Here is a 22,530-nt window from a genome sequence, read left to right as displayed (position 1 = left end):
AAACTTTCCACAGAAGTTGAGAGGAGTGAGCCATTTTTATCCAAATAATACAAATGAACATGTTAAAAGCATAAAGAAAGTAAGGAAATATGAAATCAGGTTCATTCAATTATTCTTTCATTCTGCAGGTATTCTTAAGCCTCTATTGATGCCATACATGGCAGAAGCACTGATGTTCACATTTCCCTAATATTTATTATGTGTCCTAGCAACTTCACATATACTACCATATAATCTAGTCTTTACCAAATGTGCATCTGGTGAGGACTACTATGACCCCATATTAATAGATGAGGCTTGTAGCTACTGTAATAACTTAGGTACATTTGCACACCTGGTTCCCATTTGTTGGGCCTGGTATAGTTAACATGGCCCTGGTCCCAGAGGAAAGGCCCTACCCACCACCTTGTGCTGCCTTTCAATGACCCTGCCCTCCTGGAATGCTAAGTCTAGTATGAGTGATGAATTAGGAGTGGCACTGCAATGGGGAAGTGCAGCTATAATGACACTTAACCAGGGGTTGTGTAAGGCCCCTGGAAAAAGTAACATCTAAAAGAGGACTAATAAATGAATGGGTAGGAGTTGGTGAGACGTGGGAAAAAAGAAGGAGCGGGAAAGAAAGGAGGAACTTCATAATTCAGACATGAATGATCACATGGTCTGTTTGAAGAACCGCATGTAGTTCAGAATGGCTGGAATTGAGAGCTAAGGAGGCAGGCCTGGAGTATGGTGAGTCTGAAGAGCGGGTATTGTGGAACAGGCATGGACCTCTTGAAGTTGTGTCTTAACTTTCACATTTATGCAATGTTAGGAGGCCTTGAGTAAGAAACTTAGTTACCCTTAACTCTACTTCCCACATTGGTAAATCGTGGAGATCCTATTTTCACAGGGCTTTTGTGAAATTATGCAAAATAATAATGGGCATAAAAGTACTTTATAAATCTTATCACTCCTGGTCCTTAACTATCATTCAAGGAGACAACTGAAATTTTTATCAATTATATTTTATCCATGAAAAACATTTTTGTTTATAACGTACTACTATCTATATTCTCCTCCAGTTCTTAAGGATAAGTGAATTATGTTCTTAGTAAAATCCTGTTAGTTCCTTAGCTCATCTCAGTGATCCTGAGCAACTCACCTTCTAGCCTAGTCCTCAGCAGTCTCCTTTATAGAAGGAGGTGGTGGGACTTTAAGCATTTAGAGTACTAATACTATATAACCTATGAAAAGTCTCTGGAGCCAAGTTACCTGCTTCCAATCCTGGCTCACCCATGAACTTGCTATGTTACCTTGGACAGGTTACTTAACCTCCCTATACCTTAATCTCTTCATTTGTAAAATTAGGATAATTGTAGTATCTATTTCACAGAGATATTATGAAAGTTAAATATGTGTAAAGTCCTAAGAACAATGCCTAGAAGTAGTAGGCACTATTGAAAGGCCTACTTTCATGATTATTGTTTTCATGATCCAGTCAAGTCACATGACATCCATATATGTGTACCATGTCAAAGCTGGGCTCATGGGTCATTAGGAAGTTTGAAGGGCAGTGCTCAGCAAAGAGCAAGTAACCTAGAAACATTAATGCAGGAGGCAACAGGCTAGACACAGTGGAACTCTGGTGTGACTGGGTTCCTACCTAAGAAAACAGGGACCTTAAAGGGTATGAGTTTGAAATAATAAAGAGCCACAGATTGGGATAAAAGATAAGTACACTGGAGTTGAATGTGGTGGTGGTGAGGGGCGGATCTTGGTTCCTTTTCAGATACAATGTTGAGTGAGAAGTCCCATGGTTAACTAACCAATCTTCACAGAGTGGGGCAGAAAATACAAACAAACCCCACAGAAAGGAACAGCAGCATGAAATGGTCAGAAAAAAGAAATCACAGTAACCCAGGAACAGAGAGCAAGAGCTACACACATTGAGATTGCTAAATGAAGAGCCTTGTCTGTGTGAGCAGGAGCCCACCAAGTCCCCGCCTCCAGCCCCCTGCCTGCCTTTCTGGTGCGGTTGGTTCATTTCCAAACCCCGGTTGAGAAAGCGGCCATTCAAGTCCATGTTACAAATGTCAGTGCAACGGTGTTGCTCTTTATTTATATTTGGGAAGGAGATTGACTTCTTCCAAGCACGTAGAGGCTTTGTGTGCATCATTTAATATTCCTGACAACATTTTAATGTAAATATTTTTACTTACAAATTACAGATGAGGAAACTGTAATGTTCAAAGCTTAAATAACTTGCTCACAGGGGCCCATTATGTGGTAGAGGGCAGTGTAAAGCCCAGGATTGTCTTGGTCCAGGGCTCCCAGTGACCTTTGGTCTACACCATTTTCCCTCTGGGTTTGCCCATGTCACCGTTGGCACCAAGGCATTTATGAGGGAGACCTAGCAGGACACCATGTCTGGGTCGGCAGTCACAGAGGAAAACAAGCAGACAAACCTGAAGCCTAGATCCCCAGTGTTGCTCAGAGGCATCTTCTGCCCTCAAAGGTTAGTGCTCTAAGCACTTGCTTACCTTCTCAAGTCACCCAATCTAAAAGCTACTCCATAGGGATTCAGACATTAGGGTACAAGTTGCTTTGTTATTGATTTCCAATTTTGGTGTGTTCTAGTCAAAGAATTTGTTCTATAGGATATTGATTCTTCATTATTTGTAGAGCTGTGCTTTGTGGCTTAATAGCAAGGCAATATACTTCAAACTAACATGTATTCAGATAGCTATATACAGGGGCCCATGAATATCCAACAGATCTTTAATTGTGTTATTCAGATCTGTATTTGTCCTTACTAATTTTGGACTATTTGATGAATCAGTTCTTAAACATTTCTATAATGCTTGTGAACTTGTCACTTTTTTTGTTTAATTCTGTCAGTTTTTGTTTCGTGTGTTTGAAGCTCTCTTGTTAGGTGCTATATAGGTTCAGGATAATTTAATCTACCTGGTGGATTATTTCTTTTTCTCATCCTATAAAGACCACATTTATCCCTAAAATTTTGCTTTGGCTTTAGAAAAGGTTTTTCTTCTGATATAAATATTGCAGTATCAGTTTCTGTTAATCAGTTGTGCAGTATCTATTTTTCTAACTCTTTATTCTCAATTTTACGAGATCTGTCCAGAAAGAGTCCAACCATTGTTAATATACCGAGAACAGTTTGCACAACATTGATGTAACCTGGCAGTGAAGGAGAGTGGACTAGAATGTGCATGTGTGAACAATGACAACTTCACTGTACCGTTAGAGGGGGTGGTAGAAACCATTGAGAGAGTATGTATACTGTGTGGCTGTTGCATTCAAAATGACAGTGAGTAGAGCAATTAATCTGTATCAAATTTTGCATTAAAGCTTGAGCTTCCTCCCTGCAAACTATTTGGATGCTTTAGAACGCCATAGATGTGGGCAACTGGTGATTGGCAGCTTCATCAAGACAACATGCACACTCATGCATCACATCCCATGCAGAGTTTTTTGAGAAACATCAAGCCACCCAGGTGACTCAACCCCACTGCAGCCCAGATTTAGTGCCCTGTGACTTCTGGCTTTTCCCAAAACTAAAATCACCTTGGAAAGGGAAGAGATTTCAGATGGTTGATAAGATTCAGGAAAATATGACAGGGTGGCTGGTGGAGATTGGGAGAACTGTGTGAGTTCCCAAGGTGCCTACTTTAAAGGGGTCTGAGGCATTATTGTCTTCTGTACAGTTTTTGTTTTTGTTTTTGTTTTTGTTTTGTATCTTGGGATCTTTTAAAATAAATCTATTTTTCATATTACATGGTTGGATACTTTCTGGATAGGCCTCATATATGTCATTACACCTAATGTATAGTTCACAAAAAGAGCATATACTTACATATTTATATACTTACCTTATTCTGAGAATCTCTGGCTTTTAACATATACTTGTCATGGCTTCTGCCATGTTAGTCTGTCTTTTCTGTATGCCTTGATTTTTCCTTGTGCTTTTTTCTCTTTTTATGTTTTCTGGTTTCTTCCATTCTTTCTGCCCTCCATATTTAGGAAAGTTATATATTCTGCTTCTCTTCTTTTAGTGGTTATTCTTACATTTTTTATGTTGGATTAACTTCAATGTCAATTTTTCCTCAATAAAGCTGGCATTTAAAAAAATTGGCTTCATTTAAAATCTAGAATTAGTCTCCCTTATTCTCGTAGTTGTGGCTCTCTGCAGATTATTGTATAAGTTAAAGGAATTTAGGAACAATTGTAGCTGGGAGAATGTTAGAGGGTTTTGTTTATACATCTTGTCCCCCAAAACCAAGGAACTCAGGGAATGTTTTGTTCCAAACTTAAGGCAGAGACAGAAGTTTCCAAAATGATTTTATTAGCCAAATACACAATAACTCTTCCAGTTTCATCTCAGTACTTCAGTCTCATGACTATGTCAGATCATATATAGATAACTAAAGGACAAAAGGCAAGATATTGGACCCCATCTTTGCCTTATTCTTCAATATTTCAATATTTACACCATTAATAGTAAGTGCAGCATTGTATTGATTCTATCTGAGCAATGCGTGAGGTACTCTAAAACAATGGGAATTATGTGGAGCAACAACAACCCAAAAGGACCAAGGGGAAAACCATTTAGCAAATATTTGGACATTCATATTCTATTCAGCTTTGAGGAAACTTGTAAGGCATTTGAGAAGGATGGCAGATTCATAGTGAATATAGTTTATAGTTAATATTAGGTATTAGTTTGGCAATAGGAATTAACACAGGATCTTCACCTCCTCCCAGCTAGTTACACAGAAAAAATATACATTGTATGTATATATATTTTTACAGAGAAAAATAACCCTTCCTTTCATCAGATCCTTAAAAAAAAACCAACCTTAAATAAGTTAAAACCCATTATCTACCACTGTTTTTAATGTCATGAAAACCAGCAGACTCCTGCTCAGGGCTAGCCCTCATTGTCTGAAGTTCAAAGTTCAGTTGCTCCTGGAGGAAATGTGACCTCATTTTCTCATTTGTTTTCTCTCTCTTTCTCGAAAGCTTCCTTCTTACCAGCGACTTTAACTATGACTGTGGACAGGGGAGATAATGTGAACATATCCTTCAAAAAGGTGTTGATTAAAGAAGAAGATGCGGTGATTTACAAAAATGGTGAGTATGTGTTTTGTTTCCTTTTAGTACCATGGTGTGAAGTATCAAATAGCACAAAACATATTGGGTCATTATCTTATTGCAGTCTTAGGAACAGATGTTTGAAGTAAAGCTACTATGATACAAGCCAATCATATTGTGTGATAGGAGCTCTCTTTGGCAATGTGTTTGGTGGCTTAATCAAGTAAATTAGAGATTCATATACATATATTAATGCACAAGATGAATTATAAATGTACAGTAATCCCCATCGTGATGTGATAGGTGGGGTTTCAAATTCTGCCATATAAAATGTTTGCTTTTTTGATGTATAGATTCAACGCAATCCCTATTAAGATACCAATGACGTATTTCACAGAAATAGAACAGACATTTCAAAAATTTATATGGAACCATAAACGACCTCGAATAGCTGCAGCAATTTTGAGAAAGAAACACAAAGTAGGAGGGATCACAATACCGGACATCAAACTCTACTACAAAGCCACTATACTCAAAACAATCTGGTACTGGCACAAGAACAGACCCATAGACCAGTGGAACAGAATAGAAAGCCCAGAAATAAGCCCAGGTCTCTATGGACATCTAATATTTGACAAAGGGGGCAGAAGCATAAAATGGAGCAATAACAGCCTCTTCAACAAATGGTGTTGGGAGAGCTGGACGGCTATGTGCAAAAAATTGAAATTGGATCATCAGCTGACACCATACACAAAAATAAACTCAAGATGGATAAAAGACTTAAATATAAGTCGCAACACCATCAAAGTCCTAGAGGAGAACATTGGCAGGAAACTCTCAGATATCCCACGCAGCAATTTTTTCACTGATATGTCTCCTAAAGCAAGGGACATAAAGGAAAGAATAAACAAGTGGGACCTCATCAAAATAAGAAGCTTCTGCACGGCTAAAGAAAACATCAGCAAAATGAAAAGGGAGCCAACCATTTGGGAAAATATATTTGCTAATGATACATCAGATAGAGGTTTGATCTCCAAGATATACAAAGAACTCACTCGACTTTACTCCAAGAAGACAAACGATCCAATCAAAAAATGGGCAAAGGACCTGGGCAGATGCTTTTCTAAGGAGGAGATACAGAGGGCCCAGAAGCATTTGAAAGGATGCTCTGCATCACTAGCCATTAGAGAAATGCAGATCAAAACCACCATGAGGTACCACATCACACCGGTCAGAATGGCCATCATAAACAGATCCACAAACAACAGGTGCTGGCGAGGCTGTGGAGAAAAGGGAACTCTAGTCCACTGTTGGTGGGAATGCAGACTGGTGCAGCCACTATGGAAAGCAGTGTGGAATTTCCTCAGAAAGCTGAAAATGGAACTGCCTTTTGATCCAGCGATTCCCCTGCTGGGACTATACCCTGAGAACACCAAAACGCCAATACAAAAGAACCTATGCACCCCAATGTTCATAGCAGCACAATTTACAATAGCCAAGTGTTGGAAGCAACCTAAATGCCCATCAGTAGATGATTGGATCAAAAAATTATGGTACATATACACAATGGAATACTACGTAGCAGAAAGAAAAAAAGAAGTACTAAACTTCGCAACAGCATGGATGGAACTGGAGAGCATCATGCTAAGCGAAATAAGCCAGGGGGCGAAAGACAAATACCATATGATCTCACCTATAAGCGGAACCTAACCAAGAATGCAAAGAAGCAAGGCAAATATGGCCAGCAACACTGAAAGGAAAAGAAATCAACAGAGACAAGAGGGAAGGGGGGGGCAGGGAAAGGGAAGGGAAGGGGAAAGTCAAGGAACATATAGCAAGGACTCATGGACAAAACCAAAGGGGAAGAGCTGAGGGAGGGAAGGTGGGAGGGGGCAAGGGAAAGGGGGGGGGGGAAGGCAGAGACAAATGTATTTAAAAAGTAAATAAATTAATAAAAAAAAAAATTACAAAAGTTAAAAAAAAAAAAAAAAAAAAAAAAAAAATAAAATGTTTGCTTTTTTGATTGCAAAGTTAAGAAAATGACCAGAGTGAGCCTGGAAAGCCAACTCGCAATCTTTCTGGGGATCTTAACTATGCAATCCAAATCTGTCTCCATCTAACTATTGTTTGTCTCCACTTGATGGCAGTTACCTGATTCAGCTAAAATATTGCTGGGGACTATCCTGAGTTCTGTGGGTGGATAGGACTTCCAGATTGGAGTAGTAATTCTAGGTATCTTCTGATTAATTGATTAGTTGGCAGGGTTATCTGACTTTTCCCACCCCGATTTGCTTGTTCACCTCTCCCTGCAGATGATAAGAACTTTAGCCCACTCCCATCTTCATTTGTTTGGGAGTAGATCCTGTACACTGATAGACTGTCTGCTCTATCATCATACCTCTCTTGACTGTTGGAGAGCACTGAGCAACTCAGTCTTTTCATTCTTCTCCCACATTCGGTATGCTAGAGTGTATTTTCTATTGGGTCATGGAAAGCTTATCGAGTCGAGGAGGCAGACAAGGAAACTGGAGTGTTTGGGTGTGACCCATTATTCTCTACTCCTCCTTCACCAGGTTCCTTCATCCACTCAGTGCCCCGGCATGAAGTACCTGATATTTTAGAAGTGCATCTGCCTCATGCTCAGCCCCAGGATGCTGGAGTGTACTCGGCCAGGTACATAGGAGGAAACCTCTTCACCTCGGCCTTCACCAGGCTGATAGTCCGGAGTAAGTGACTGAGACGCCACCATCTGTGATGGTGTAGTTGTTAGGACTTTTAGTTGCAAGGAACAAATTGACTCTGGCTCCTTTAGCAAAAACCAGAAACTTGTTGGAAGTATACTAAGTACTCTTAGAAAATTGATGGAAAAGCTGACAAGTAACTTTTCAGAAAAGACAGGATCCAGGGATGGTCTGGGGCTCAGCACTTGCAGGGAAAAGCAGACTTTCTCTCTAGGATGCTACCTACTATTCCCCTTTATTTCCACGTTTTGAATTCCTATGACAGAGAATAAAACTGGTCTGACTAATATATGTCAGATGTCTATTCACTTAGACCAAAAAGCTCTAGACAAGGGTGGAGCTGCATACTGTGGTGCCGGCGCTAGGACCTCATACTTGAATAACAGCACCATTCCCACGCAACGGGGAAACCACAGTGGGCTGGGCAGCCTCCCTGGTAGGTGTCCTACGGGGGGATGGGGTGGGCCTTCTGGGCTGGTCTAATATCTTGTTAAACAATAAGTCCCCTGTAAATCCCACACTGTCCAGAGTATTTAACTCTCAAGTGTGGTTTCTGTTTTCAGGTTTGAAAAACGTAAGAGTTAGAACTAATGAAATTACCCCCACCCCATTATAGCTATCAAAATGGGAAATAACCATCACTGGTAGTTTTTACAAGAAATTGATCTGTAGAAAACAGAAAGATTGCCCTGAGTTTTCCCCAGCTATGTGAGGTATCCGTGATATTTAATATTCAGGCTTCAGGCCTAAGTACATGGGATGTTTGTTATTCCTCTAATGATTGGGATCTCTAACTCATGAAGAGTATTTATTTTGCTTTGTATTATATTCATTCATTCATTCAGCAAATATGTGTTGATTATAACTGTTTATAACTGTGTCAGGCATAGTATTGGTGTTGAGAATACAAGGAAAATAAGATGAGCCACTGTCCCTTGGCTAACCCCCAATTAGAGCAGGTATACACATAAATAAACATATTGTGATATGACTGTAGAAGTATGAAAAGTGTGCTTTATCTAGTTTGGGAGGTGAAATCCCCTTTTACTCCACTACACTCATGGAAAGTCTGAATGGCAAGGGCACAATTCATATTTATTTCTTAGATGGTTTCTCTCCAATCTGATATAGCACACGTACCACGGTGCTCAGAGTCTGGGATAAATGGGCAGGTTTTCCACCAATATCAGAAATGTCAGATGTTGATATATGGTAAGAAATTTAAAGCTTTAGAAATTGACTTAGCATAGACTGGAATTTAAAATTCACCTTTTAAGATAAAGCAAAAGACTTTAAGCACATTTTGATCTTCAAGTTGTCTCTTTCCCAGATTGCTAGGAACACATGTTTATTCTCTTTTGCTCTTAGGAGTATTTCAGTGAAACTGTTTTAGAATTACTGCTAATATCTAAAATCATTCTAAGAAGTTTGCATTTTAGTGTGGTTAGCCCATTTAAAAGTATTTTTCCCCAGTATGACGTCTCCGATGTTTCAGCATCTGAAGGCATTCATCCATTTCTCATAACCGCAGGGGTCTCTCTCCAGGATGAATTGAAGCCTAGGAACAGTCAGTGAGTGTGTAAAGATTGTGTAGTAAAAATCACCCTGGTTATGTTTATAGGATTTCTTTTCCTTATAAGTTCTCTCCCTGCCAAAAGATTCTTCACAAGCACCAAGTTTACAGGATTTTTCTCTGTGTGCCATGATTACATGGTTTCCTAAAGTACAAAACCATGAGGCTTTTTAAGTAAATAATGAAGCTTAGTTGCATACTTGTTACTTAACAACAAACTCTTTTCCTGACTTCTCCATCCCCAAGACATCACCGCAGTTATTCCCTTGAGCTGCATTTGCTCCTCCTTCCCAGGGTCTGGTGTAAAGCTGGGCAGATCTACAGATAGTTAAAGGACTAGAGACATAGTTTAATGTGACAGGAAGCCTATTTTCATCTCCAGCATTTGCCATCATTGGTCTTGATCGTGGGCAAATAGCCTGTGGTCAGGCTCTTAAGAAATCATGAATAGTATAGAATCATTGTTCCCTTTACATATTAAGGCACGTAAATATTAGCTTTTAGACATTTTGGAGCTTTATCTAGTAAGTGGAAGCTTATAAGAAAAGGTCTGTGTTGACAGTCTTCCTCATTATTTTAGAAAAAGTGCTGATAACCAGTAGTTCTTGCCAAAGAAATTACAAGGTTATGTCAGCTGTAGGCATAGGTCCAAGCTTAACTGTCATGAAACTAACATTCAGAAACAAAGATGTTCAGAAGAAAAATTAAATAAAATCCCTGAGCACAAAAGGTCATGCCAAACTCCCTGGATTTTCCTTATGTTGGAAGGTATCCTTGGACCTAATTAACAATCTAAAGTCATCAAGTGCTGGAGAGAAGTAACCAGGAAATATGAATCTAGGTGCATTTTATCATCCATGTACTTTAGGTTTGTGTATCTTGTTTCACTTTTTATGTTTTCTGCCTGAAAAATGGGTGGATGCTACTACCTTCCACTTCCCATTTTAGCCATAGCACTTCTCCACATACTCTTTCACAGAAGTCTTCAAACTCTGGCTTGTATCAGAATCATCTAGAATACTTGTTAAGTTTTAATTGCTAGACCACCACCAGAGTTTCTCATCGGTAGGTCATGGGTGGGGAGTCTAAAATTTGCATGTTTAACAGATTCTCAGGTAATGGGGATACACTTTGGGTTAAGGATCACACTTTGAAAACCACTGCTCTAGTTAGTCCCTAACCACACCTGCAGCTCCCTGAGTATGCCAAGCTCTCCTTTTGGCCTCACCTTTACCAGGAACACACTCTGCAGTCCTATCTTCTTTGCTACTTAGGTGGTCCTGCAGATTCAGCTCATGTACCACCTCCCTTGGGAAGCCTTCCTGTATGCCCTTTTCCATTCCCAAGACAAGATTTGGTACTTTTTGTCTTTGTTTCTATCATTATTTCCTGTTAATATATCTGAATCCCCCAAGTTCAACTATTAGCTTTTAAAGAGAAATTCATATTTTATTTATATTTATTCACTAGTGTCAACTAAAATGACTCTCTAGTAGTAGAATTGTCCATGTGCTTTACTCACCACAGCCTTGCTTTTCTTATCGAAAGGATGTGAAGCTCAGAAGTGGGGACCTGACTGTAACCGTGTGTGCACTGCATGTATGAACAATGGTGTCTGTCATGAAGATACTGGAGAGTGCATTTGCCCTCCTGGGTTTATGGGGAGAACATGTGAGAAGGGTAAGTCAAGAGTGCTTGATCAGGGAGTTGTGGATTTAAAAAGACATCATTGGATCTAGAATTTTATATCTGGACAGAGTTGGGAATGGAAGTTAAATGGCCTCTGTGACGCATGTGGTACCTTTGTGTGATTTTTTTTTTTTTAAAGTGCCCTTTCCTAAAGGCTTTTTATTGTCAGCTATTGAAAAGTTGCATTACATAAATAAGTCTACAGTCTGTGACGTGAGTGTCACCCCCTAGGCTTGGGCTGTATACAACCTGCATTACTGTGGGTTGTGGGGCAGTTTCAGTGTCTGTAAAAGGGACCATACGGGTGTGGTCACCCTGCCGTGTCACAGCTGAGATTACATTATTTTCCATGTTCAGTGGTCTAGGAGACACTCTTTTAAAAAAAGAATTATGTATTTCAAAGGGTTGCATATTTGACTCTTAATCATCTTTTTCTCCCCTCTAAGCTTGTGAACTGCACACATTTGGCAGAACTTGTAAAGAAAGGTGTAGTGGGCCAGAGGGATGCAAGTCCTATGTGTTCTGCCTCCCAGACCCCTATGGGTGTTCCTGTGCCACAGGCTGGAAGAGTCTGCAGTGCAATGAAGGTATGCACCAATCACTCCCCGGAACAGAAGTTCTAGCAGGTCTATCGAGGAGATCTGGCTTGTTGGAAATCATAATGTAGGATATACTTGGACTTCTCAGTCAACTCTCCATCCAAGGCTGAACTACAGGGTTTTGCATCACAGATGAATTCATCAAAAGTTAATTGTGCTTTCACATGAAGACTCTGGACCTCATAGAAAAGTGTTTCTCATACACGCCACCTGGGGATCTTATTAAAACACAGATCTGATTTCATGGGTCTGGACTGGGCCCTATGGATCTGCATTTCTAATGAGCTCCTACATGGTGCTGATGCTGTTGGTTTTCAAACTGCACTTTAAGTTGGGAGGCCATAGATTTCTTTTCTCAGTGCATCATAAATATCAGTACTTTCAGGTCAGATCCAGACAAGATTTGGAATTTGGAAATTGAGAAAGTTAAACCCTTATCTTTTGTGGACGTTACTCATGCAGTGCTAACTTCTCCTACACAAAGATTCCCTCTGCCCTTCCTAAAATATACTATCCCATTTGATGAAGCACAAGGTATGTGTTTCCCATCCATTTTGCACTATGTGTTTCACATCTACTGTAGCACAGTAGCTTAACATGAACCTGACCCTGAAGCCAAATTTGCCAGATCTTTACTAATGAATATTTACAGAGTGAATTAGCTAGAGCTCAAATGATGTTCAGTTTTTACCTCACAAAGTCAGCCTTTTCCACATCTGGCACTACTGGGAACTACGATGGGGTCCCAGCAACCTGGTAACAATGCCCGAGGGCAGAGCAGTTCAATAGAAATAACAGCAAGACACATCTGTGTCTGAAATTTTTCTAGTAGTCACATTGTAAAGTAAAAGAAATAGATGAAATAAATTTAATGCTTGATTTAACCCAATATGTCAAAAATATTTCAATAAGTAATCAATAAAAAATGTATTAATGAGATGTTTTATGTTCCCTTTTTCACACTAAGTCCTTGAAATCTCAATTTGGATTAGCTGTATTTTAAGTGCTCAATAGCCATACATAGCTAAGTGGATACTATACTGGACAGCATAGTGTTAGGGGCTTGGAATAGACGGCAAAGAGAAGAGTTGCAGAAAAGTAAACTGCAGCTACCTACAAAACCTCACTCAATTCCCTCTTAATGTTCTACCTGCCATGGTGGAACATTGAAGAAGCCATAGCAGTGTAGGAATCATACCTGGTCTCAGAAATGTGCACCTGATAGTAAAAGGTGCCCCCAGGTGGCAGCAGTCCAGTCAGTGACCTTTCAAAAAAAGGAATAATACAATCATATGATTTAAAAAATATGCACATTTAAAAAACATACACATATTGTAAACACTGCAAAGGCCTGGGCAGGGGTGCATCCCAGTAGGAATCTAGAATATAAGCTTCGTCAGCTTCATATTGAATGTCTCTAGATCCAGTTTTATAAGACTACATTTATTAATTCATCCCAGCCTATGCCTGGCTCAAGAATCACTAAGATTTTATGAATGGGAATGTTGTAGTGTTCTCCCAGACTCCTTCCTAGGACCTCCAGATACTAATGTACTAGACTCTTTGTGTTGGTCCCTTAAGTCGCTCAGACTATTCATTTCTTTCTAATTTTTCCCTGTCCATGTTCTTCAGACTGGATGTCTATTGATATAGCTTAAAATTCATTGTTGCCTTCTTCTGTTATCTCCACTATGTTTCTAAGTCCACAATGTAATATTTTTTATTTCAGTTGTCTAGTTGTAGAATGGGGTTTTCTTGGTTACTTTTAAAAAAATTGTTATTGAATTTATTGCGGTGACATTGGTTAATAAAATTATATAGGTTTTAGATGTACAATTCTATAATATATCATCTGTGCATTGTATTGTGTATTTACCACCCAAAGTCAAGTCTCATTCCATAGCCATCTATTTGTCCTTTACCCTCCTCTACTCCCTCCACTACCCATTCCTTCTGGTCATCAGCATACTGTTGCCTGTGTCTATGAGGGTCTTTTCTTCTTAATACCTTAATCTTTTTCACCTAGCAACCCAACCCCCGCTCTCTGACAGTTATCAGCCTGTTTTCTGTATCTGTGAGTCTGTTTCTATTTTGTTTGTTTGTTTACTTTGTTCATTAGATTCTATATATAAGTGGTTAGATTCCAATCACAGGGTGGTTGTCTTTCTCTGACTGGCTTATTTCACTTACTATAATTCTCTCCAGGTCCACCCATGCTGTCACAAAAGGTAATATTTCCTTCCTTTTTATAGCCAAGTAGTATTCCATTGTATAAGTATAACACAGTTTTTTTATCCACTCATCTACTGATGGGCACGTGGGCTCCTTCCAGATCTTGGCTATTGTAAATAACTCTGCAAATTGAACATAAGGTGCCTATATTCTTTCAAAACAGTGTTTTGGGTTTCTTTGGATATATTCTTGGAAGTGGAATTGCTGGGTCATAAGGCAGTTCCATTTTTATCTTTCGGGAAACTCCATATGGTTTACCACAATGGCTGCACCAATTTGAATTCCCACCAACAGGGTACAATGGTTCCTTTTTCTCCACATCTCTGCCAACACTTGTTGTTTGTTGATTTATTCATGATAGCCACTTTGACAGGTGTGAGGTGATAACTCATGTGGTTTTAATTTGCATTTCTCTGATGCTTAGTCACATTGAGCATTGTTTCATATGTCTATTGGCCATTTGCATGACCCCTTTGGAGAAATGTCCTTTCAGGTCCTCTGCCCATTTTTACATTAGATTGTTTGGGGGTTTTTTTGGTGTTGAGTTGTATAAGCTCTTTATATATTTTGGATATTAAGCCCTTATCAGCTGTATCATTGGTGAATATGTTCTCTCGTTTGGTAGGCTGTCTTTTCATTTCGTTGCTGGTTTCCTTTACTGAGCTAAAACCGTTTAGTATGATATAATCCTATTTGTTTATTTATTTATTTTTTCCTTTACCTGTGGAGACATATCAGAAAAACATATTGCTGTAAGATTTTACTACCTATGTTTCTTCTAGGATTTTTATGGTTCAATTTAACATGTAAGTCTTTAACTTATTTTGAGTTTATTCTTGTTAACGGTGTAAAAAGGTGACCTAGTTTTTTTTTTTCTTTTTTTGCACATATCTGTCCATTTTTCCCAACATCATTTATTGAATAGACTACCTTTACCTCATTGTATGGTTTTGTCTCCTTTGTTGAATAGTAATTGACCATAAAAGTATGGGTTTATTTCTGGACTTTCTTTTCCATTGATCAATATATCTGTTTTTATGCCTGTACCTTACTGTTTTGATTAGTATGGGTTTGTAGTGTATTTTGATATCGGGTAATGAGGTTCATCCAGTTTTGTTCTTCTTTTTTAAGATTGTGGTGGTAATTTAGGGTCAATATAAATTGTTGGAATATTTCTTCTAGTTCTATGAAATATGTTATTAGTACATTGATAGTGATTACATGAAATCTAAACATTGCTTTGTGTAGAATGGACATGTTAATGATATTAATTCTTCCTATCCATGAACATGGTACATGTTCCACTTATTTGTTCATTCTTCAGTTTCTTTCTTGAGTATCTTATAATTTTTTGAGTACATGTCTTTTATACCCTTGGTTAAAATTATTCCTGGATTTTTTTTTTTTTGAAGCAGTTGTGAATGGGATTGTTTTCTTAATTTCCCTTTCTGATAGTTCATTATTGGTGTATAAAAATGCCACTGATTTGTGGATATTCATTTTGTATCCTACCATTTTACTGAATTCATTTATCATTTCTAGTAGTTTTCTGGTGGAATTTTTAGGGTTTTCTATATACATTATTATATCATCTTCAAATCATGACAGTTCAACTACTTCTTTTCCAATTTGGATGGCTTTTCTTTCTTGTCTGATTGCTGTGGCTAGGTCTTCCTGTACTCTGTTGAATAAGAGAGGTGAAAGTGGACATTTCTTTCTTAAGGGTGATGCTTTCAGGTTTTTCCCATTGAGTGTGATGTTTGCTGTGGTTTTGTCATACATGACCTTTATTATGTTGAAGCATTTTCCCTCTATTATCACTTTGTGAAAGTTTTTATCATAAATGGGTGCTAGATTTTACCACTTTTTTTTACATCTATTGAAATGATTATGTGATTTTTATTCTTCATTTTGTTTTTTGGTGTATCATGTTTATTGGTTTGTGGATATTGTACAAACCTTGTATCCCTGGAATAAATCCCACTTGATCAAGGTATATGATCTTTTTAGTGTATTACTGGATCTGGTTTGCTAATATTTTGTTGAGGACTTTAGCATCTGTATTCATCAGGGATATTGGCTTTTAATTTTCCTTCTTCATAGTGTCTTTACGTGGTTTTGGAATTAGGATAATGTTGGCTATGTAAAATGAGCTTAGGAGTCTTCCCTTCTCCTGAATTTTTTAGAATAATTTGAGAAGGATAAGTGTTAGCACTTCTTTGAATGTGTGGTAGAATTCACTTGTGAAACTGTACAGTCCAAGACTTTTGTTAGTTGGGAGTTTTTGGTTAATGCTTCAATTTCATTAGGTGTAATTGGTCTGTTAGAATTTTCTCATTCTTCCTGATTAAGTTTTGAAAGATTGTATGTTTCTAGGAATTTATCCAATTATGCCAGGTTGTGCAATTCATTGCCATATAGTTTATAAAAATATTTTCTACAGTCCCCTATATTTCTGTGGAGTAATTTGTTAACTTTTCATTTTTCATTTCTGATTTTATTTATTTGGGACTTCTCTCTTTTTTCCTTGATAAATTTGGTTAAAGGTTTGTTATCTAATTTATCTTTTCAAAGAACCAGCTCTTGGTTTCATTGATCTTTTGTATTGTGTTTTACACTCTACTGCTTTTATTTTTCTCTGATCTTTATTATTTCCTTCCTCCTACTACTTTGGGTTTTGTTTATTGTTCTGTTTCAAGTTCCTTTAAGTATAAAGTCATATTGTTTATTTGATATTTTTGTTGTTTTGAGATAGGCCTGTAATTCTATGAATGTCCCGCTTAGGACTGCTTTCATTGTGTCCCATAGATTTTTGGTTGTTGTGTTCTCATTTTTATTTATTTCATGGTATCTTTTGATTTCTTCCTTAATTTTATTGTTCATCCATTCATTGTTTAGTAACATGTTATTTAGAATATATGTGTTTGTGTGTTTTCAGTATTTTTTTCTTGCAATTGATTCCTAGTTTCATACATTGTGTTCAGAAAAAATCCTTGATATGATTTCTGTCTTTTTAAACTTATTGGGACTTGTTTTGTGTCCTAACCTTATCTCTTCCAGAAAATGTTTCATGTGTGCTTGAAAAGTATGCATATCTACTGCCGTGGCATGAAATTCCCTGAAGATATCAATTAAATCTATCTGATCTAGCTTGTCATTTAAGGCTGCTGTTTACTTGTTGATTTTCTGTCTGGAAGATTTATCCATTGATGTCAATGGGGAATGAAAATCCCCTACTTTGACTGCATTTCTGTTGCTCTCTCCCTTTATGTCCATCAAGATTTGCTTTGTATATTTAAGTGCTCCTATATTGAGGGCATACATGTTTACAAGAGTTATATCTTCTTGTTGGATTGATTCCTTTTTCATGATGTAGTGTCCTTCTTTGTCTAATAGCCTTTGTTTTAAAGTCTATTGTGGCAGATATAATTATTTATTCCCCAGTTTTTTTCATTTTCATTTGTGTGAAGTATCTTTTTTTATAACTTTACTTTTAGTGTGTGTGTATCTTTTGATCTGAGATGGGTCACTTGTTGACAGCATATATATAGGTCTTGTTTTCTTATCCATTCTTCTAACCTATGTCTTTTCATAGATACGTATTTATTACAATTTTATTCTTTATAACTCTATTCCTCTGGTGTTTCTTTTTCTCTTTTTCTTCTTTCTCTTAAAGAAGACCTTTTAACATTTCTTAAAATACTGGTTTTGGTGGTAATGAACTCCTTTCGCTTTGTCTTTTCTGGGAAGCTCTTTATTTCTCCTTTAATTTTAAATGGTAGCCATGCTGGGTAAAGTAGTCTTGGTTGTGAGTCCTTATTTTTCATCACTTTGAATATTTCATGCCAATGTCTTCTGACATGAAGTGTTTCTGCTGAGAAGTCAGCTGACAGTCTCATTGGAGCTCCCTTGTAAGTAATTGTCTTTCTCTTGCTGCTTTTAAGATTCTCTCTTTGTCCTTAAACTTTGCCATTTTAATTATGTTGTGTCTTGGTGTGGGCCTCTTTGAGTTTATCTTGTTTGGGACACTGTGTGTTTCCTGATCTTGTGTCTTTTTCCTTCACCAGGTAGGAAGTTTTTCAGTCATTACTTCTTCAAATAGGTTTTCCATCCTTTGATCACTCTCTTTTCTTTCTGGTACCCCTATGAGGCAAAATTTGTTACACTTTATTTTGTCCCAAACATTCCTTAACCTATTTTGATTTTTTAATTCTTTTTTTCTTTTTGCTGCACTGATTGTTTTCTGCTACCTTGTTTTCCAAATCGCTGATTTGATTTTTTTGCTTAATCTATCCTACTGTTTATTCCTTCTAGTATATTCTTCATTAAGATATTGCATTCTTCATTTCTGACTGGTTTTATAATGGTTCCCATGTTCTTTTTATGCTTGATACCTCCTTGTTGAAGTTCTTACTAAGTTCTTTGAGCATGCTTATAACCATTTTTTAAAAATCTATATCTGGTAAATTGCTTGCCTCCATTTCATTTAGCTCTTTTTCTGGAGATTTCTCCTCTTTTTTCATTTGGGGCATTTTTCTTTGTATTTTTGTTTTGGCCACCTCTTTATATTTGTTTCTATGTATTACTTAGATCTACTATCACTCCTAGTCTTTGTAGGTGGTCTTATTAAGTGTCCTGTGGGACCCAGTAGTGCAGTCTCCTTGTTCACCAGATCTGGGTCTCTAGGAATGTCCCTTGTATGGGTTATGTGGGCCCTCCTATTGTAATTGAGTCTTGTTTTCTATTGGCTTATTTCTCTGTGGAGTTGGCCCTCAGACTGGCTGACTGTGAGGATCAACCCTGGCCACAGTGTACGAACTGCTGTGCAGGTGCTGAGCACATGAAGTGGAATTTGCCTCAGCAGGATCTGATGCCTACTAAGATCTCCTTTTGGACATGCTGCTTGTGAAGCAAATTGGATCATGTTCTGATGTTATCTGAAGCTGGTCACTGGGTGTATTTGTTCTGGGACTTCTTGGGAGGGACACTGGTGCAGACCAATGTTAGATGATGCATATTACTGGCTCTGGGCAATCTGTTTGGAACTACAAAGTGATCTACAGTTTAGGGCTACCTCTGCTGGGCCTCGGCGTTCTTAGGAAGGACCCAGCTGAGCATAAATGCTGGCTTTTTTCCAGCACTGTATCTAGAGGCAAGTCAGCAAAAGTCCCAAGGCACTGTGAGACACCTCTGCTTGCTGGCTGCCTGATAGGCTCAGTCACTGAAAGAGACTTGACAGTATTCAATTGCATGGCTTAGATTCTCAGTGAGTCATCAGGTAAGAACAAGCAGTAATCACCTGATTGACACAGGTTTAAGCTCAGTGCCAGTCGAGCCTGAGGCCACCCAGCAAATGTCCCAGGGTATACCAAGTCTAGCTGCCACCCACTGGGTGCCCACACAACTTTGTGGTGCAGCAGGGTCTCAGGGAATTGTCCAGGTGATATCAACAGAGTTTATCATGTTTAGACAGACCCAGATTTGGCTACATGAAGAGAGTGCTCTGCATTAGTTGGGCATGCAAGAGAAAAGTGGTCCCTGTTCTATAGCCACACAACTCAGTCTGCTCATGAATCTGCCAGGAGCCTGAGCTCAACAGGGCGAGACTGCTGGAAATCAGGAAGATGGGGCTAGTGGATCCTTTATGAGGAGGTAGGGCTAATCAGTGCTAATCAGGCTTGGGGGAAGGTGGGAGGAGTTGCTCCCACTCTTGAGCCACACAACTCAATCTGTCCTGGATTCTGTCCAGATCTCAGCAGGGCAAGGGCTACCTGGAGTTGGGAGGGAGGCACCTGGAGCCCAGAGGGTGGGGCTAGAGGATCTCTCATGAAGGGGAAGAGCCAGCCAGGTTCACAGAAAAGTGGGGGCAATGGACCTCCTCCAAAGCCACACCACTCAGTCACTGACACCCACTGAGTCTGCTCAGACCTCTACACACTCAACCTGGCAGCTGTGTCCTTCAGAAGGGATGAGATCCACAATGTTGGGGGACAGGGAGCCCAGAGTGTGGGACCTCTGCATTCCCCCAGGCTGATGCCATAAGGAGGTGGGTGCCCCATCCAAGAAAAATGGTGTCTACGGTGTGGGAGAATTACTTAGCATAGAGGTTCTGGTGGCTCTACCCTCAGCTTTCTCTCCAGAGCCATGACCTGTCTCTTCTCACACAATTCCAGTCTGCTCTGCTGGAGCTCAGGGTGAGTGTGAGTACAGTTTTGTGCATTGGCCCTTTTGGGGTATGCCTGTGTCTTTGGCAGTCTCTTGTCTCTCCTTGGCAAACCGAATCCTCACTGGTTTTCACACCCAGACTTTATGTGAGCCCCTCTTCCCAGTTCTCGCTTTCTGGCCTGGGGATTCTGGCATGGGGTTGAGACACATCCTTCAGGGGGAATCTTTCCAGCTGAGATATGCTTCTGGAATCTTGGCCACCACCCATGGGAGCAGAGAGCCCTTTTTGCATCTCCACCCTTCCTACCAGTCTCAGTGTCTTCTTCTTTAACTCCTTGGTTATAAAACCTCTATTCAGGAGTCTTCAATTGGATGTTCAGGTTGATTGTTCTATATTTTAGTTGTAATTACAATTTGCTCCTGAGAGGAGGTGAGTGTTAGTTCCACCTAGTCCGCTGCTCTCTTGGATTCTCTTTTGGTTATTTTTTATAGTTTAAATTGTCTATTTCTCATTGTTTCATTTGTCGTGAGCACATTTTCTTTTATCTCACTGAGCATAGTTATTATGGTTGCTTTAAAATTTATGTCTACATTTTCTAGCATCTGGATCATCAAGGTTGGTTGGTCTTTGTTTATTTTCTTTTCTTCTTATGCTGAATAATTTGGAATTGTATCTTGGACATTATGAATGTTACATTGTGGAGGCTATGAAGTGTGATATGAATGTTGATTTTGTTTTGTTGTTTTAGCAAGCAATTAACTTGGTAGGACTCAAACCGAATACTCTGACTCTTAGATATCAGCTCAAGCTCAGTTCAGTTCTTTTATTCTTAGCTGAGCTGCTTTGGAACTGCACTTAGCATGTGTGGTTGAGGGATCAGACAAAGATTTGGGAGTTCCTCTCTCTGGCTTTCCCTTTCTGGATTTTCCCTCTCACTTTCTAGTGTCTGTGGTTTCCCTGACTCCATTTTTTGGTTCTTTAGGTCAAAAACCTACAGGTTTTCTTTGGGGTTTAGTTTCCCTACTTGGTATCAATGTGCCCAAACATTAGACTAAAAGCTAAAAAATGGGAAGCACAGTATGCCCAGCTTTCAAATGTCAATTCTGCTTTAGAATCTGCCTGGTTCCACTCTTCTGTGTTTCAGGTAGGTTTTTTTTTTTGTTTTTGTTTTTAAATACAGTTGTTATTTATAAGAAGGTTGACCTGGTAAGAGCTTATTCAATTCTCCTAGAAGGAGAATTTCCCAATCCTTTAAATTCCTGGTATTTCAGATAAATAACACTGATAAATCACATACTACTTCAAATGAAGCAACAAGGTTGATTGGAGAGAAAAATGAAACTAGCCATCTATAGCCTGAGTTTTCTCCCTTCTCCTATTTCAGCAATGGTTTTTGATATCTTTGTTTACAGCATGCCAGCCTGGGTATTATGGGCCAGACTGTAAGCTCAGGTGCAGGTGCACCAATGGGGAGATCTGTGATCGGTTCCAAGGATGCCTCTGCTCTCCAGGACGCCAAGGGCTCCAGTGTGAGAAAGAAGGTAAAGCAAGGTAACACTGTAGTCAGGGCCATGTTCAGCACATTTGAACCAAGCTTTGCTGGTATCATTCTTGTCCCAACAGCCCAAGATTCTCAAGCCTCTTTTGTTTCTATCCAGAAGCTGGGAAGATTATATCCCAAGTTCTAAAGGACAGCTTTCTGTTTCTTTTCTGTGGACCCTTATGGCTGGACCTCATTTCCTTTTCCACTAGAAATAAAACACATGCTCTTTGTAGCACATTAAGTGATAATTGGCCAGCTGAGACCTCTGCTGACCTCTCCTACTCTCTTCTCTCGGACCAGCCTTTTTCCTAGATATGAACAACAGGAAAAAACTACTTTGGAGGTATTTAGACAAAGGATATTTTTTAAAAGAAAGATATAAAAAAGCAGAAAAGATTACTCTCAAAATGAAATGTTAAATAATTCTAGTTTGGAAGTTACCACAGAGCAGAGGTTAGCAAATACCCACAGATCACAGCTGGTCCATTACTTTTTAACATTTTTATTGAGATATACCTTTTTATACCTTGAAGTTTATTTCTTTAAAATGTACAGTTCTGAGGTTTTAGTATATTTATGGAGTTGTGAGTCCATTGCCATAACCTAATTTTAGAATATTTCCATCACATCAAAAGAAATCATGTACCTGTTAGTGGTAATTCCCATTCTTCCCTCCTTCCAGCCCCTGGCGACTACAAATTTACTTTCTGTCTGTACAAATTTGCTTATTCTTGACAGTTCATATACCATAAATGAGATCATATGTGTTCTTTTGTGGCTGGCTTCTTTCACTTATGCTGTTTCTGAGGTTTATCTATATTGCAGCATATATCAGTACCTCATTCCTTTTTATTGCCTCACCATTTCTTGTCATAAAGAAGATTTTATTGGAACAC

General features: G+C 38.8%; 1 protein-coding gene across 3 annotated transcripts in view; it reads left to right on the top strand.

Moving 5' to 3' along the window:
* TEK (TEK receptor tyrosine kinase) overlaps nt 1-22,530 on the top strand; it is a 106,192-nt gene that overhangs the window by 44,164 nt on the left and 39,498 nt on the right. For all 3 annotated transcript variants that reach the window (XR_008530416.1, XM_054588113.1, XM_054588111.1), the window contains exons 3-7: nt 5,020-5,130; nt 7,665-7,817; nt 10,954-11,085; nt 11,541-11,681; nt 21,504-21,632. Coding sequence is in view for 2 of the 3 variants with exons in the window: in XM_054588113.1 (XP_054444088.1) it covers nt 5,020-5,130; nt 7,665-7,817; nt 10,954-11,085; nt 11,541-11,681; nt 21,504-21,632 (666 nt within the window). In the remaining variant the exon portion in view is untranslated. The remainder of the gene's footprint in view (nt 1-5,019; nt 5,131-7,664; nt 7,818-10,953; nt 11,086-11,540; nt 11,682-21,503; nt 21,633-22,530) is intronic.

This window comes from Pteronotus mesoamericanus, unplaced genomic scaffold (assembly GCF_021234165.1).
Source record: "Pteronotus mesoamericanus isolate MK-2021 breed Mesoamerican mustached bat unplaced genomic scaffold, CSHL_Meso_final contig_124, whole genome shotgun sequence".
Classification (NCBI taxonomy): domain Eukaryota; kingdom Metazoa; phylum Chordata; class Mammalia; order Chiroptera; family Mormoopidae; genus Pteronotus; species Pteronotus mesoamericanus.
Note: the sequence above shows the minus strand (reverse complement) of the source record. Positions and strands in the feature narration are given on the sequence as shown.